General features: G+C 37.8%; 3 protein-coding genes across 3 annotated transcripts; all 3 read left to right on the forward strand.

The window, feature by feature from the left end:
• The first annotated feature begins 119 nt into the window (after window positions 1-119).
• Window positions 120-5,221, forward strand: LOC146476050 (visual pigment-like receptor peropsin). Its single transcript, XM_085114998.1, has 2 exons — window positions 120-3,962; window positions 4,009-5,221. Exon 1 carries the CDS (start codon window positions 2,138-2,140, stop codon window positions 3,221-3,223), a length of 1,086 nt encoding a protein of 361 aa, XP_084971124.1. The 5' UTR covers window positions 120-2,137; the 3' UTR covers window positions 3,224-3,962; window positions 4,009-5,221.
• A 5,223-nt stretch (window positions 5,222-10,444) lies between these two features.
• On the forward strand, window positions 10,445-11,585 carry LOC146476051 (melanopsin-like). Its single transcript, XM_085115046.1, has one exon. It carries the CDS (start codon window positions 10,632-10,634, stop codon window positions 11,583-11,585), a length of 954 nt encoding a protein of 317 aa, XP_084971172.1. The 5' UTR covers window positions 10,445-10,631.
• A 2,054-nt stretch (window positions 11,586-13,639) lies between these two features.
• On the forward strand, window positions 13,640-16,727 carry LOC146476052 (uncharacterized). Its single transcript, XM_085115034.1, has 4 exons — window positions 13,640-13,805; window positions 14,035-14,150; window positions 15,080-15,454; window positions 16,518-16,727. The coding sequence occupies exons 1-4, from the start codon at window positions 13,647-13,649 to the stop codon at window positions 16,642-16,644; spliced, it is 777 nt and encodes a 258-aa protein (XP_084971160.1). The 5' UTR covers window positions 13,640-13,646; the 3' UTR covers window positions 16,645-16,727.
• The last annotated feature ends 878 nt before the right edge of the window (window positions 16,728-17,605 follow it).

Genomic DNA, 17,605 nt, shown 5'->3' on the forward strand with positions numbered 1-17,605 from the left:
TAAGCTTCCATTTAGCGGTTTCTCCGAGTCCGATTAATCACGTGATGTGATAGTATTCATCACTTGAAGAGAAACTATCAGCGCTCGCCTGGATGGATAGTAATCTTCGGCAAAAGAAAATCTCCACACCCCCAAGAGGGTCTATAGGAGGTCGGACTCTCCACACCCTTACTCCATATTTTCTTTTACACCGTTAACTCAAGCATTTTTAGGTATGGCTTAGGTCAAATCTGGAAAAAATCTGAAAACAACTATAACTAAGTAGAAATTACTGAAAAACCACCAAAATAGATTAATAGACTATATACAGTATTAAGTGACCGCGAGGCTATTTATTTTTGAAAAGTAGCGAGAGTAGGAGCAAAGATATGTCGTTCCATATCTTTGCCTCCGGCGCCAACAAATAACTTCTACTTTTTGCAAATTCATTTTACATTTCGTGAGGAGAAGTCTACTTTCACCCTCTCATTGCGCGTTAGACCTTCTTAAATCCCGTTTTCCCTAAGAAGACGAATTGAGTCTAGTTGCGGGTAAACACCGTTGCTTTTTTCGAAAAACTTGATGAGATCATAACCTGGAGCTCTATTTTTTACAACTTTGTACATAACGATTGCAAAATGTATTTTTTCCCTGATAGTTTTTAGGTCATCCCATCTTAATTCCTTTCTAATATCAGCAGACCTTTCATCGTAACCCTTTCCGAGGGGGTGCTGGTGGGGGGTGTTGTTTTGAAAAGGTCCGATCTTATAACAGGTCAGATAAGTAACTAAAAATATCAATTCAATTTATGTAAAACTTGGGGAAATGCTATTTTGTACTGTAATCAATACCGCGAATGCATAATTTATATCATTGTGCATGGATAATAAGGTTTTAAGATCCTTATGAAATTAAGAAAAGTTGGTCAGGTCACCTGGATGCTGTCATATTTTCTATTTTCTTATCTACGATATCACATTTTAGATACCCATAGGCATGTTCCTTGTTCCCGATAGTGGCAACTCAGTTTCCTAAGCAACCAGTGGCGAAAAATAAAATGCCGAGGTAAAAATAGGTGAACTTAACCATGAGTGATGAATTGTTAATAATGAATGGAGATTTTAGAAAGTAAAATAATCGCAAAAACAGCTAGAGTAATATCGCAATGTAATAATAATTAACATTGGTTTAAAAGCTTCAAAAATGGACCGTAATGAATATGGCATGACCTAAACAATACACGCTTTATTTGTTCTCTTTCAAGTTTTTGGCCAGATAAGTGCAGTATTGAAAAGATAACGAAATATAATTCTACCTCAAAGGAAATTATTCACGGAATACTGTCCAATTTTATACGTGTACACAAATCTGAACCTTTCTAAAAACTCTAATTCTAGCTAGTGCTTATTTTGTTCGTCCTGCAGGAACTGTTGTGAACACTTGGGAATTTTCAGTTTGCCAAATGAGGCAGGGTGGTCGAGTGGTTAGGGCGCCGCTCCGACCACAAGCTGGAGTTGTTTCTCAGTAGCCCCAAGTTCAACTCCTCGGCCGCACTCGTAAATATCCAGCTGGTCTGCCTCCTGCCAGTTCCTACTTTTAATCAAGTTATTTTCAATTTAAATTATTCCTTTCTGAAGTTTAATGCTCGGCTTCATTAACACTTGTGCTGTAAACACTGCCCAGGGTAAATAAAGGTTATGTATTTATTTAATATATTTTATTTTTATAAAGGATTTTTTCTCGCTTTCTCAATAATTCAGTGAACTACACGTATTCTCAAGAGACAGAATGCTGGTTTATTTATCATTTCACATGATAAAATAAGCAGGTGAGCGGGATTATCATCTTAATGCCCAAACTTAAATATTATCATATACATTAAATTGACCAATTGTAAAACTAAGATGAAGGCGCGACTGTCTGTTTTACATAACAAGCCAATAACTTATAGAATTAAGAAAATTCATTACGTCCCATTATAAGGAATACGTGCTGTTGTTGGTGTCCAAACATAACACACAAATCAAGCGAATTGCGGGGAAAACGATATAAAATCTTAAAGATTTAGCATTTGCCATACAAAACACTGGGATAAATTGGTAGCGACTGGGACTTGACAAGATGGTCACGTAGAATCACTCATCAAAGGAGAAGTTCTATGGATCAAGATATATATAACACCATCGCAGTTTTGTACGGTTTGTTAGCAGCAGGAACAGTCCTTCTAAATACAGTAGTGATAGTAACCTTTTACAAAGTGCGCGCACTTCTCATACCAGCCAGTCTACCGATACTTAGCTTGGCTATTGCTGATATCCTGTTGGCTTTAGCCACGATGCCTTTGGGAATTGCAGCCAATGTGTCTCGCCGATGGATATTCGGTAGCGCAGGATGTAATTGGTACGCTTTTAGCCACACTGTCGTTGGCTTGTCGTCCATTTTACATCATGCTCTTATCGCCCTGGAACGTTGTATGACGATTTATCAACCAATGAAGAGACATTTTAGCACGCGCAGGATGTTGAAAATAATTGTGTTTCTCTGGAGCTTTGTAGCTGTGTGGTGTTTTTCTCCAATCCTTGGTTGGTCATCGTACGTCACTGAGGGCAGTGGAGCAGTTTGTTCCATCCAATGGCAATCCACTGACACTTTTGATGCCATCTTTGTCATGTTGACTTTTGTTTTTTTCTGTTTCGTTCCATTTTGTTTTATTTTTGCATGCTATACAGCAATCGCCCTCAATCTTCGCAAAATGAGCAAAATGGCCAAAATTACCTGGGGTAAAGATTCGCGGATTACAATTGACAAGGTAACGGTGAAGAAAAAAGCAATTACTCATGGTGCGATTATGGTGACCGCAGTTCTTATCACGTGGTTACCGTACGCTTTTGTTGCGTTCCGCGCAACGCTTAGCCACCAAGAAAACATGTCCGCACTGGTATATTCTATAACGGCAATGTTTGCTAAAACATCGACCTTTATTAATCCAATAATCTGCTTTTTCTGGTACAAAAGATTTAGAGAGGGAACTAAAAAACTATGGATTCGGACAATGAGAAGTCAAGGGAGAGGTCGCCGACTTGCCCGATGCTCTCAAACCTCGATTGTCTGGTCAACTGGTGAATCGACTGTTTTTCTCAGGGCTGTTGGTTGTAGATCCGGTGACCTCTTACAAGCTGAAAATAATTTGAACAAAGTTAAGGAAAACGTAGGCATTTCCAAAGACACGATGCACTGTTTGTAAGAACCTAAATAATGTTCAAGCTGTGGCTAACCCGGGGATAAACATTCTATCTTTTAGTGATATGTTTAATGTGATATAATCGCGCAGACAAAGACGATTATACAAAGACACGATGCGCTGTTTGTAAGAACCTAAATAATTTTCAAGCTGTGGCTTGCCCGGGGATAAACATTCTATCTTTTAGTGATGTGCTTAATGTGATATAATCGCGTAAACAAAGACGATTATACAAAGACACGATGCACTGTTTTTAAGAACCTAAATAATGTTCAAGCTGTAGCTAACCTGGGGATAAACATTCTATTTTTTAGTGATGTGCTTAATGTAATATCATCGCGTACTAAATAAGACTGCAAGCAGTCCCTTTCTGGATAGTCGAGAAGTCGCGCGAAATAGATGAGCGCGAAAAAACTTGAGCAAACGAGCGGAGGGGGGCTTGGAAGTAGGCGGGAAAAAGGGGAAGAAAAGATAGGGTCCCTTTCCTTCCCGTCTCTCCCCCAGTCTCTTCTCGTTTATTTCTCCTCGCTCCAGTCTCGCTGCGCTGTAAGTGCACCCTCTCGACTAACCAGAAAGGGACTGCTTACAGTCTAGTACTTAATGGAATTAGCACCACATAATCGTATCTAACAATCGTAATCAACCTTAACACAATTCGCGTTAATTCTTCGTGTTTTCCGCTTCCCATGATAAAGTTCATTCGTCACATAACGCTACAAACTTTTCCCCTTATTGACTCCAGGTTATAAGTAAAGGTTTGGTTATACATAGACAAGTAAAGACTCCAGGTTGTCATAGCAATACAGAGGTTTTGAGATGCAACGTCAGCATATTCCTGTGGTTATTTTCGTGAGCGTTCATATGTGTTCATTGACCTACGAAATTCCTGGTGTGATTTCGGTTTAACGCTGATAATCCGTCATGCGGTCATTGGTGGGGATGTGGTGGGCATCCTTGCAATTTTTTGATGAGGGTTTATAATTGGGCAGGAGAATCGCTGTTGGTGATGAAAGGGTGGAAAATTCTTGAGATTATTTTTGTTGACGTTTATTTAACAATTATCCTGTGAAATCGCGCGTAATATCGCCTGATATTTAGTATACGAGGCCATAAGTCGGGTTGGCTGAAATCAGGGGTTTAATTAATTTTAGCTCAATACCCTTTTCAATCTTGGGGTATTCCGCAAGATTGAGAAGGACAATTGTTTTATTGTTCAACGCATTGATAACCAAGCACACTTTTACTGCAGAAATGCTGGAGACGATCGTTGTTTTGCCATTTTTCTCCCCGACCAACAAAATTACGTATATCGCAGGATATCTGTTGACTTAGGACGACGAATATTCAGTGCACCACGACCATATTTGAGAGTGTTTGTTACTTGCAACCAGTCAAAGATTTGTTTGTTGTAATGCGTTCAGCGTAAAGAACTGTTCCGTTGCTAGTGATTTCACCACCAGCATCGATCCATATTTTGTAATTAAAGTAAACGGAAACAGCGTTTGATTACGCGTAAGTGAATTATAGTGTAGTGCTAATCAAGGTTGTTTCTTCTAGTAGTGTACATTTAAGCTTTTCGTAATCGAATTAATCTGCTGACAGTCTGCGCCTTTTGTATTAAGGTAATTTGCTGTTTAATGTTAGATAACATTTTGACGAGATTTTACTTGAACAGGTGAAACTTAATAGGATTTAATTTTGGCACTATAGAGGTGCTCCAGATAAAGTGAAATGATGCGAAAAAGGTAGAATTGTAACCATTGATTGCTGATTTTAGATTCTACGTCTAGTTACGTTTGTTTGCAGGCTATGTTTTGTCGTTTCACGATTGAAATGGTGTATAAAACTAAGGTTTTTTGTAGTTGTCTGACTTTCACATTACAGTACGGTGACGCATAAAACTTTACATTATCAGAGCGGATACATTTTTCATTAGGCCACAGGTTGGGATTACTGCTTTGTACATAATGCTATTCAGTAGCTCTGCTGTTGAAAAGTGGCGAAACTCTGTAGATTAACATAGGTAAATGCGGATTGTGTCCTGCAGCTGCACACTTCTTCATGTACTGTTTCAATCGTTTTGACCATTCGCTCAAACAGCCTGGCATTGCTGTGCGGGTAACGTGGACTTGATGCGGATGTGGTCAAAGCAGTTTTGATGGGCTTCGAATTCTTGAGAATTCTGAATTCTGTGGGCGATTTTCTGATATCACAGTCTTTGACATTGCGTACTCACTGAACACGGATGTACACACTTTCACATATTATGTGATTGCTATCAGAACGTAGCTGGAATAGGTTAGCTTCTGAAGAACGTTTGACACACCTTGCAAGTACTTTGGGCCTTCTGAAGTCCGTCAGCCGGCTATAATCTTTGGCCAAAAGACCGTTTCTTGGGCTCTTAGCTACCTCTTTTTGACTCCAAAGTGACCTTCAAGGACAGTTTGAAGGTCCTTTTGCGCGGTTTTTCAGGAACTATGAGTCTTTGACCCTTGCTGCAGTAGGCCATTCTCTGTACTGAATTCTCAGTCTCTACCAGTACAGTTGCCCTTAGAGCAACTTGTAGCAATACGTTTGTGTTTCGGGCCACCCATTTATCAGGTCTTACATCAACAGACCTGGCGCTGTTCCTTCTGCAGTTGCACTGGTTGTCACCCTTTATTAGGACAGCTCCTTCTTCGATGTGTCTGACTGGATGTTGCCGTGCCTGATACAGTGGTGCGTTGGTGATCTGTTTCTTGATGGTTCATTTTCGTAAACTCTCCCACGCACTGAAACTGTGTCTTCAATTTGTTACATAACTTTGGGCCAAACAAAGATAGCTTTGAAGATTATAAAGGTTTTAGGGGTGTGGTTTCTGCGCTGCCCGGCCGCCATGGCAAAGAACATCATCTTACTACTCCGAAGTTGAACATACTCCAATTTCGAAAGTATTAATTGTCCGTTTCTATAGAGTGTGTGCACGACGGCTATGTTGGAGGACCGAAACAATACAATGATTTTCCTTTGGGAAATATATTCTATTTTTATGGAAATATCTTCTATTGTTTAGTCTCCAACATGGCCGCCGTGCACACACTCTATAGCTTGCAAACTACAACGCCTGACGCGTTACATCCTCAAAAATGAGGTTGCGCGCTAAATACCGGCTGTTTCAATAGCGCATAGTCATTCATTGACAAGTTTGGTTTAACTGCCTATGAGGTACGTAATACTGAAATTATACTTGTTTGAAAGGCCTTTGAAAATGACGAATAATGGGGTTTTCTGTTCTGAAATATTTTGTCTTGTTCTAGAGATATTCAATTAAGTTTTGTTTAAAACTTATCTCACAAAATCAAGATTATTTCGGGACATATTGGAGTGATGCTGCTCAAACTTGGTACCAGTAATGTACCTCAAGTAAGACACAAAATGACACCTACTGTGCTGTTGTCATCGTAACAGTTTCGCTTTCTGGTCTATTTAATGCTCGATTGGCGTTCCCAATGAGCTGGTGAGGAGACGTAAGCCAATATGGACACTTCGTGCGTTTAAAGTAGGACTGTCTACCTCTCCTTATTTGGTCGAAAATGGAGATACTTGGTTCATAACAGAAAGGAGCTGAGACCTAGAGTCATGTTATGGCAATATCAAATGGATGTCCTTTTGTGTCTTACATGCGTTACATTATACGTGCCAAGTTTGAATGGGATCACTTATTCTTGATTTGTAACGTCATCAATTTTGAATTTTCTTGGAACGAGAAGAGATGTTAAAAAAAAAAACCACCATTCTTCTTCTCTTTGAAAGGCCTTTCAACTGTAGGCAAAAATAGTCTTTCACTTCATCTGCACTTTATGGTATTTCGAAAGCTCCATTGTGAAGGCGCAGTTAAGACATGTAATATTATTCCAATCGTAACTTGGGTGTTCAACTTTCGGAGTAGTCAGATGCAAGATAACCGCAACGACGAATTGGTTTCTTAGCATTGAGCCCTAAACACTGAACAGTTTAATTTGCACCAATCACCACAACTTACAACTTGTAAATAAATAATTACGTACTCTTGTGTAATAGGAGGGAGAATGTGCAACCAATTACCCACTGACAAAGAAAAAAAAATTAAAAAAAAGGAGAATATAGTTTTGTTATATTTTAGGGTTTTCTGTTGTTTTCTCAGAAAACAGGCTTGATTTTATCGTGAATGCAAAATGGTTAACAATTATGGATAACGCAGACTAATCAATAAAGATACGATGGAAACAATAGCATAGAATTATTTGCCAAATTTTGTCCATGCAAATGTTACCGGCAGTTTGTTTTTATTGTGCGAGATGTAGGTTAGAGTAGATTACTCTAAGACCTTTCAGTAAATTTTTCATTATGGCAATTATAAGCGATTATAGTTGTAACACGTCTTGTTACGTGCTAGCTAAGAAGCTAACTTCTCCGTGCTAAGGGATACTTAATACCCTTCTTTGCATTAATTCAGTTAAGGCTCCAGTCCACTGAGATCACATTTTATTTTTAAGGAGAAAACAACCATTTCACCCCTAGGGTTAAGAGAGATTATCAAGTCACAGTACAGGAGTAAATGGAAAAGAAAACATTTTAGAAAAAAAAAAGTCATGTTTGCCTTCTATTATACAGTGTCGAGAGGAACTCAGTGAGAGAGGTATAGCAAGCATGAAAATTTGAAGAAGAATGGAAAAGAACGACACGAAACTGGCGCCATTTTTTTCGAAGTAACTGAAAATTTCAATTAATTTTATGAAATACATTGAGAGATGTCAGTATGTATTGCAATCATAAGTTGCCCAACCTTGAGTGTGGCAAATCTGTTAATCTATAACAACCATTTTTACACGAAACATACATGTTATTTTGTTATATTATTACATATTTTTAAAAGACATTTCCGGTGAGAACTGAGCCGTTTTAAAGCAAACATCAGATAGGACCGGAAGGAGAGCGCGTAAGCAATTTACTGCTCACCGAGAAAAATAAAACAACAGAAAAAACATAGTTCTGCCTCTTAATTGACTATGCACACTAAAGATTTTTTGGTAGTATCTTTAAGAAAACAGGTTTGATTTCATCGCGAATGCGATATGGTTAACAATTATGGTTGACGCAGACTGATAAAGAAGGAAAAGATGTCAGTAAATTATTTGCCAAGTGTGTTTGCTTAATATGCAAATATGATCGGCGGTTTGTTTTTATCGTGTAAGATGTAAGTCAGGGATAGACTGATCGAAGGGTTTCTAGTAAGTTTATCTTTATAGGCATTAGGGTATTATTTGCCGCACTTCTTAATTACCTAGCTTCTTCGTGTTTAATTTAAAACTCTACCAGTTCAGATTACATCTTTGTTATTAAACTGAAGAAGATGACCACTTTTTTCCTGAGGGTGAAGATGAGATTAAAGTTTCAGGTCTCATTACGGGTGTGAATGTCAAAGAAAAGCCGATTAATTAGAAAGAGTGCCATTTTTGTCTCACTATAATAATCATACACCGGAGATATATATGAAGTGAGCGAAAAGTATTGGCAAAGAAAATTAAGAAAAAATCAGGATGACACCTATTTTAAGCCATTTTCTTTTCAAAAAAACTAAAAAAAAAGCCAATAAATTTTGTGGAATATTTTTTGGTGAAATATCAGTTTCTATTTTGAGTTCTATTGCAATCAATTTTTTTACGCTTGAATGCATAATTAACGATTTTCCCCGTGTATAAACACCTGAATGAAAAAATTTGCTAATCTCTCAATAATTTTATGTTTGCTGATTTTCGAATCTAACTTTAAAGGTTTTCCGTGGTGTTTTAAGTGTTCCTGTAGTTGCCTGTTCTCGAGTGCGGCAAATCTGTTAAACATGGCAACCATTTTTACAGGAATATAGTTCACAATATCTTATTTAGAAAAACAAAACAAAAAACAAAAAAAACAAAAAATGACATGTTATTAAAAGGCCGACATTTTTTTTTTATTAATTTAGCCTTTCAATAAGATAGTTTACCTCTTAAGGGAGGATATTACGACAAAAATTGCTAAACTTTACAAGAAAGGAAACATTGCGAATGGAAGTGGAGATTTTGGAAATCAATAAATACAAATAGCTTAGTTCTAAAAACCACCGCAGTGTATTAATAATTTACCCTTGTCATAATGAAATGTCTGACATGGTTTTGTAATGTAGATAACACGACCAAAACTGCTCAAAGTGTAATTTGACATGAATTTTTCATACAAGTATTCTGTTGATTATATTTATATGCATAAAACTGTCGTAAGTTAAAGCCGACATAAAACTTCCCAATTTCGCCTTCAAAATGTCGCAGTTCTTACTTTCATATAACTGATATACTTCAGTTTGCTCGCCTGCTTGTTCTTGTGGCTCGCTGCAAGTGCTTTTGAGCGTTTAGAAAGCATTTATGATTAAAGCCTCTTGTATGTAAACATTTTGAAAGAAAAGAACTACTAGAAATTTAATTAGAGTGACGTCATTATGCTGCTAGGTAAAACTAGAATCACGGTGTTTAGGAGAAGAGTTGTTTTTAGAGTTCAACAAGCGCAAACAGTGCACATGCTGCACCAGCCCTCTCCCACTCCTCCTCTAGAAAAGAGCGGTTGAAAAAAAGTTTTTATAATTATTAGTTGACGTTTCGTTTTTAATTTCTAGCCGTCAAACTTCCAAACCACGAGGAGAAAGATCGTGTCACATAGATTTGAAAGTGACATTTTTTTTCGTTTGCAATCAGTTAAGCGAGTCCGGTGAACTGTAAACGCTTTTGGGAGATAATTGCCTCAGAAAGAAAATTATTCATAAGCAAGTCGCTAATCACACACATGTCAATATTCCAAACCCTCTAATCGCAAGTGCTCAGCCTGCAGAAACTGTTGTAAACAATTCACTTTCCAGTTATAATAAACTTAACTGATTCCTAGGCCGCAGGATTTTCTCACACTTTCTTGGCGCCTGAATATCCCATACTCGTATGGTTTGTATATTAGTCATATTAGTATTCTAACGGAGACAACACCGCTTTATTGGTATATTTTTACCGAAAATAAGGTAATTGTGAAGTATCTAATTGTATAAGCTAAAAGATAATGATATATATTGTGCTGACCAACTACAAGGCTAGAAGGGGCGGGAAGGTGTGACCGTTCCTTTTACATAACAGGGCAATAAATTAATAGCCTGGAGTTAAGAAAATTCTCATCACGTACGTTTCTGTTGCCCGAACACAACACCCACACCAAGCGGAATTTGAGGGAATAACGGAGGAAGCGGTTTTGATCAATCTAAAAGACTGGGCACTTAAAATTCAGAGAGCTAGGAGAACTGACAACGGCGGGTATTTGACAACATTGTTCTCAAATTTACCAAACAGTTTGCATGCTTGAGCAATAAATCAAGACTTCTATGGATCAAGATATTTATAACACCATCGCAGTTTTGTACGGTTTGTTAGCAGCAGGAGCAGTCCTTCTAAATACAGTAGTGATATTAACCTTTTACAAAGTGCGCGCACTTCTCATACCAGCCAGTCTACCGATACTTAGCTTGGCTATTGCTGATGTCCTGTTGGCTTTAGCCACGATGCCTTTGGGAATTGCAGCCAATGTGTCTCGTCGATGGATATTCGGTACCGCAGGATGTAATTGGTACGCTTTCAGTCACACTGTGGTTGGCTTGTCGTCCATTTTACATCATGCTCTTATCGCCCTGGAACGTTGTATGACGATTTATCAACCAATGGAGAGACATTTTAGCACGCGCAGGATGTTGAAAATAATTGTGTTTGTCTGGAGCTTTGTAGCTGTGTGGTGTTTTTCTCCAATCCTTGGTTGGTCATCGTACGTCACTGAGGGCAGTGGGGCAGTTTGTTCCATCCAATGGCAATCCTCGGATACTTTTGATGCAATCTTTGTCATGTTGACTTTTGTTTTTTTCTGTTTCGTTCCATTTTGTTTTATTTTTGCATGCTATACAGCAATCGCCCTCAATCTTCGGAAAATGAGCAAAATGGCCAAAATTACCTGGGGTAAAGATTCGCGGATTACAATTGACAAGGTAACGGTGAAGAAAAAAGCAATTACTCACGGTGCGATTATGGTGACCGCAGTTCTTATCACGTGGTTACCGTACGCTTTTGTTGCGTTCCGTGCAACGCTTAGCCATCAAGAAAACATGTCTGCACTGGTATATTCTATAACGGCAATGTTTGCTAAAACATCGACCTTGATTAATCCAATTATCTGCTTTTTCTGGTACAAAAGATTTAGAGAGGGAACTAAAAAACTATGGATTCGAACAATGAGAAGTCAACCACACGGTCGCCGGCGTGCCCGATGCTCTCAAACCTCTATTGTCTGATCTAACTGGTAGTGGTAGATCCGATACCATTTTGCATCCCAAAAATGTCATGAATAACAGTTGTAGTAGTAGTGACATTAATACAAGTAACAATAACTACCGAACTCCAGCTAGTGGCCAGAGCAGGACTTAAACCCGAGATTGCTGATTCCAAGTCCAGCGTCTTTATCAGTCGGCCACGACATTTCCGATCATTGATTATCCCGAGTTATTATCGAACTTCTTCAGAATCTTGTTATTAATATAATTGTTATTGTAATTTTATTAGCTCAAGTTTTCGAGTAAGAAAAAATTCCATGATTATGGCAAGAAAAATAAAACCGTTCATGCTGTGGTGAGTAACAACATAGAGCGGCTTCTTTCCTGAAGTGTATTTACATTTTACTTGTTGTGAATGGTAATGAGTTGTAAAAACGCTCGTGGCATTTTGTAATAACCAATAACATACATATCACAAATTGTAATAACACATCGAAATTTGTTACTCGCGCTGTCATATATAAAATTGGTAATAACACATTGTCGTGTTTTGTAATAATTAGTGTTAAAATAAAGAACTATATCCGGTGTCTTAACCTCTGGTTACTTATTGTTAGGTTTTAGTATTATTGTCTAGGATTAGCATTTTTATATATTTATACATTTTGATGTGAACAGTTTTTCTTCAGTGTAGTTTTATATTGTACCGACCTGACGAATTTTTTTAACCGTGTGCAAATAACAAATAATAATAAAAGATAACCATCTCGTGATATAAAATTGTTTCAGGGCTTGCCAACATCAATAATAGACTATTCCAATGACCATTTTCACCCACTGGCTTCAAAAAAACTTATAAACTTCAAACAAAAGCAATCACCCACCGTATAACACAACAATACGAGGGGGTATTTAGGAAAACAGGGACTCCTGCTACTTCCTTTGTTAGTCAATAGTTATATAGTAACTCATATTAAATCAAGTAAAAATCAATGTTAAAATTGAACGACATTTCGGAGTCGTCATGGCACCATTTTCGAGTTCAAAATGAAACTGTCAGAAATAGTTCATTGAAGATTAACATAATAAATAATTATGCGCTGTCACGCAAATACGGTTTGGCTACGGTTTGAGTCTGATTGGACATGGTGTCAATTCATGCACTAAACAGTCGAACTTTTTATTACTCTTCACAAGGACGAAAAACTGTTTGTCAAGCTCTCTCGGGACAATACAGCGTTTGAAGACGACTGGCGTTTGTCTTCTAAAATCTATTTGACTCTACCCTACCTGACAGACCCTCAACTAATGTTCGCCAGCTAGCCCACTTGTCCAAGCTCTCTGATATATATAAAGTTAGACAAGTCACCCTTATATTGAAGATAAATTCTCAGTTCGCACCACCATGTATGGAATTCATAACAAAGAGTCGCTCAACCACACATAATCTAAGAAATGCGAATAATTTAACCATTCCTTTTTCTAATAGCTACTATATGAAAAACTCTATCGCGTACCGAAGTGCTGTCATCTGGAATCTCCTTTCAGCGCTTGCAGATGGCACAGGAATCAAGGCCTTCACGAAGAAAGCTTGGCAATCATCAGATCTTAGAGAATTAAACCTTTCAGCCGAGTCACCTTCCACCACACGACATATGGACACAGATTTTGTAAACTTGTGATTAGATTTTGTATTTATTTGAGATATAGATCAAGTTTTAGAGCGAGGGTAGGGAAATTTTGAAATTTTTTTAGTTTTGTATTTTTGTCTTTTTCTTTTTGGCACGGCCCCATAAGTTTTTTTTAGCTTTAATTACCACCGTGGATAAATGAAGTTTTTATTTTATGTTATGTTATGTTATAAGCAATTTGCGTTTTCGGTCCTTTTTGTCACTTATCGTTTTTCCCTATTCTTTCACTCTGGGGATCAGTCATTTGCGGTAACTTGAGGGATCATTGCAGTGCGAGTAGAAGTGTAAGAGTGCGATTTTTTTTTTCAAAGGTGGACGAACATAGCCGAACATAGCCACATTGCTTATACAGGGAATACAATACCCCCCGGGGGTGGAAGGCTGACTTCATATGCCTTATGGATACTGTGAGAGATCTAGTATCCATATCGCGTCTTTAGGTCTGGAGAAGAATGAGACAGTTCCGATCCCAGTACTTCCCACTCCTCGCACGCCATCCTCGACGGAAAAGGAACAGGCTGTAGAGATTTTACTTCCAGCCGCAATTCAGGTACGTAGACAAAAATAGCGCTCAATTAACCCTTACAAACTGTTAGTTGCCCCCCAAACCTCAAGGACCCGCATGTTTCGCTCCAGGGTTCCATGAGTTCGAAAACAGTAAATTGCAAAATCCTTTTACTCCTCAAATGAAAGAGTGGAAAGATCCCATAGCATAGCCTGGGTACCACTGAGGTCGTATACAAAATTAGTGAATTGAATTTTGTAATCTTCTTTAACAGTTTACATGGGATTTTAAGACTGATAAGAGCTTTAAAGGCAAGCTAGAGTCTGTTTCTTCAACTTACTGTAATCAGAACAGGACAAAATGTGCGTTAAACGAGGCAAAGAGAAAAAGGTAAGTATAAATCGTTTCTATATATACATCATTCAAAAACCATAAAAATTACAATGTATTTTCATCGCTTCTCCTCAAAACCAGTCGAAAGGATTGAGATGTTCGTGGGTTTTCACCCAGGGCCACATTCTTGAAGCCTTCTCTGGATAATTTAATATGTCTTAATTTTGAGAAACAAAAGGTTTTGTTAAGAAAAATTACGTAATTATTTAGCACTGATTCATTAATATTTAACTTAAGGTCTTGGGAAATTTATGATCATTAGTTTATTGTTAAATATACACCTCTTTCTAATTATAACCGAGTTCGAGGTCCGTAATGTAAGTTACGGATCGAGTTTATTTATGGCCCAAACGCGAAGAGCGTGGGCCATAAATAAACGGGAAAAAAACGAGGATCCGTAACTTACAGTATGGACCGGAAAAACGAGGTTAGTAAAATGTTATATGAGAATATGAGAATAATCGGACGCGCGGGAAAGGAAAACGTTTAAATTTAGCAGGCCTTACGGTGAAATTGGTCCCGAAAAAATTGACCAATCACAACACGTGTACTAACTGAAACTGATTTAATAACATGAGGTAATGCTACGTCGTCTTGATTGAGCATGGGAAAGTCGATATTCGATATCACGAGCATACAGCGGTTTATAAAGGAATTAGGCAATTAATTAATTTTGATTTGAACAAGAAAGTTGGTAGTGGGGCACCCGAAATTATTATAACTATGACGAGCTAAATTAATGGGGTACTCCTTAAAGGTTACATTTAATTTGTTTGGTCGGGTAAAGATATTAAATAATCAAATGAAAAAGTGCGACAAGTACATACAAGTGTCTATGAATGTTAAGTAATATATTATTGGTAAAGCCGAATACTGTGTACAGAAATGTTGTTTTGAACGAGTTCTATTTATTTGCTTGTGACTAGACGTGCCGTTCTATTCGACCTCTACACCGCTGACCAAGTTCACCTTTTGCCTGGTTACCCTACCAATTCCTCAGGGGCTATTAAGACTGCGTTTTACGTGCAGCAGCCTCTAGGACTTTTCATCGGCAATATCTCGGTACTGCCTCGTAGCGCGCTGGTTGACATAATTGTAACGCACAAGTCAGAGCTTGAGACCGCTATTGGTGCCACCATATCACGCGTGGAAGCTCTGTTCAAACCTTTCTCGCCAACACTAACAACAAGAATGGCGTCGACACCAAGCGAAAAAACCAGTGACGACAACTGGAAATGGATTATGGTTGGTGTTGGTGCTGGAGTGGCCACTGTCATACTAACTTTGCTCCTAATTTGGTGGTAAGATACCTGCCTTCTCTATGCACTTCCAACCTTGACCGGTATGATGCTGTTTTAAATGTGTGACAAATAAAGCTCCACTCTGAGCAGAACCTCCAGCATATCTAATTGTTAATAATTCTTTACCAGGTTATTCTAACGTTTAAGTTTTTTAATAAAATGAGCTTCTAAAAGTAAGCTTATTGAGAAGCTCGTTGACTTGATACTGCTTCTGGATAGTTTAATTTTCTTTTATTTTTTGTGCGTTTTGTTCTTAAACGATCGAATTGTTGGCAAATGATATATAATTCAGGCAGTGGTGACACAGATATGACAGGAAAAAAGAAATCTCGTTCTTCCAACAGGAGGCGAACCTATGATCTTCCGATTACTAGTTTGGATGCTATACCACTGCGCTACAGAAAACTCTTGGAATTCGATAGTCGATATGTTGCATATGCGCAATGGAACGGAAATGATGGTAATGATGACTTACTATTATTATTATTGTTATTATTATTATTACATGACAATGATGACTTGCTATTATTATTATTGTTATTATTATTATTATTATTATTATTATTATTATTATTATTAGTATTATTATTATTATTATTATTATTATATTCCGACACTGACACAGGCATAATCGGAAAAAATATACCATCTTATTTATTCCAACAAAACTGTTATTAACTGTCACTGAGCGAACGGTATTGGCTGTACTCAGTGAAGTTGCTCAGAAATAAATAAACAAATATATTGTCAAACTAATTGTCAAATAAGAAAAGTACGCGCACGGCTCCCGGCTCCGTATTTTTAAATTGATTTAAAAATTTAAGGGTTTTCTAAGACAACGCTGAATTTGATGGCCTTGGATGTTCTTCAAGCTGTAAGCCACAAATTCCCTGACAAGGCCATCAAATGGCGATCAGTTCCCCAATATATCATCGTGCGTGCTTTCTACGCGCAGCCTTTTTCTCTTTTTAAAGTTACTGTTCTGTTCCGTATTTTTTTGGGAGACAAATTTTATGGATCATCTTTCATACCACCTCCCTCTCTCTCTTTTATTTATTTTCAGCGTGAGAAGGAAAACCAAAACCGCAGTGAAATCGCTTACTTCCCCAGAGGCCATGAAATTGGAAAGTTTCAAGAGACCAAGTAATGGATTTGACAACGCTACTTATGGTTCAGCTCTTGGAATATAGCTTGCCACATTCTAAACTTTAATCTAATTAACCTATTTGAGTAACATGTGTAACATGTATATGCACTGCGGATGAAAGATTAAATAGAAGAAAAGGTTTTCGCAGTTGTATACGCAACCAGACTGTTGCGAAGAACCTGAAAAATTCAGGCTTGAACGGGATTGGAACCCAAGACCTCTGCGATGCCGGTGCAGTGCTTTACCAACTGAGCTATCAGGCCAACTGGGAGCTGGTCATGTTCTGAGTTCATAATATACCCGTGAAGAATAAATGAATATGAATATATGTGTAACATGTGTAACATGTATATGCACTGCGGATTTTCTTCTATTTAATCTTTCATCCGAAGTGTCCGGCCGTTTCAATTTGGTTAAAGGGGAAGAATCACGCAAATCGGATGTGATTACAAAACCCAAAAATAATTGTCTGTCAACAGAAAAAACAACAAAAAACTGATAATTGTCCAGCCATGGCCAATTGTTCACTAGTTGTTCCTTTAAAGAATTGGGTTAATTTCTTTTCCTCTCGCTGTGCTAAAATTATTTTATAGCTAAGTGAAGGTCTTATTTCACCATTATTTCACCATTAACAAAAAGCCCATGACACTTCCCCTTTAAAGGGGGACAAGAACATAGCTTTCTTAACATTTAAGTGAAATTTACAGTGCCAGATACATCCATTTGAAGTAGATACAAGTTAAAACGCGCCTTTTAACATGTTAATATAACGAAAAAAAAAAAAAAATGGACTGGGGAAGACCGCCACGGCGCGCGGACGTGTTCTCTGAAGTTCTACACAGAATGGATTTTTTCTCAGCTAAATGAGTAAGTCTGGCAGCACTTCTGGATCAAGAAATCGACTAACAAGGTTGTAAAAGCTTTCCTTACGACAGAAGCAGTATTTCTGTACTCTTATGGGCAGAAAGCGTCCGAAGCAAGGATCGAGTTCATCCGTAGATGAA

This window comes from Pavona decussata, unplaced genomic scaffold (assembly GCF_977016875.1).
Source record: "Pavona decussata unplaced genomic scaffold, jaPavDecu1.1 SCAFFOLD_81, whole genome shotgun sequence".
Taxonomy (NCBI): Eukaryota; Metazoa; Cnidaria; class Anthozoa; order Scleractinia; family Agariciidae; genus Pavona; species Pavona decussata.

Bases quoted from the DNA above. Each gene is read 5' to 3' on its own strand.
- LOC146476052 (XM_085115034.1), top strand. From the start codon at position 13,647: ATGCCTTATGGATACTGTGAGAGATCTAGTATCCATATCGCGTCTTTA. The intron at 14,151-15,079 runs GTAAGTATAAAT...GCTTGTGACTAG, and splicing joins AACGAGGCAAAGAGAAAAAG to ACGTGCCGTTCTATTCGACC. The intron at 15,455-16,517 runs GTAAGATACCTG...ATTTATTTTCAG, and splicing joins ACTTTGCTCCTAATTTGGTG to CGTGAGAAGGAAAACCAAAA.
- LOC146476050 (XM_085114998.1), top strand. From the start codon at position 2,138: ATGGATCAAGATATATATAACACCATCGCAGTTTTGTACGGTTTGTTA.
- LOC146476051 (XM_085115046.1), top strand. From the start codon at position 10,632: ATGGATCAAGATATTTATAACACCATCGCAGTTTTGTACGGTTTGTTA.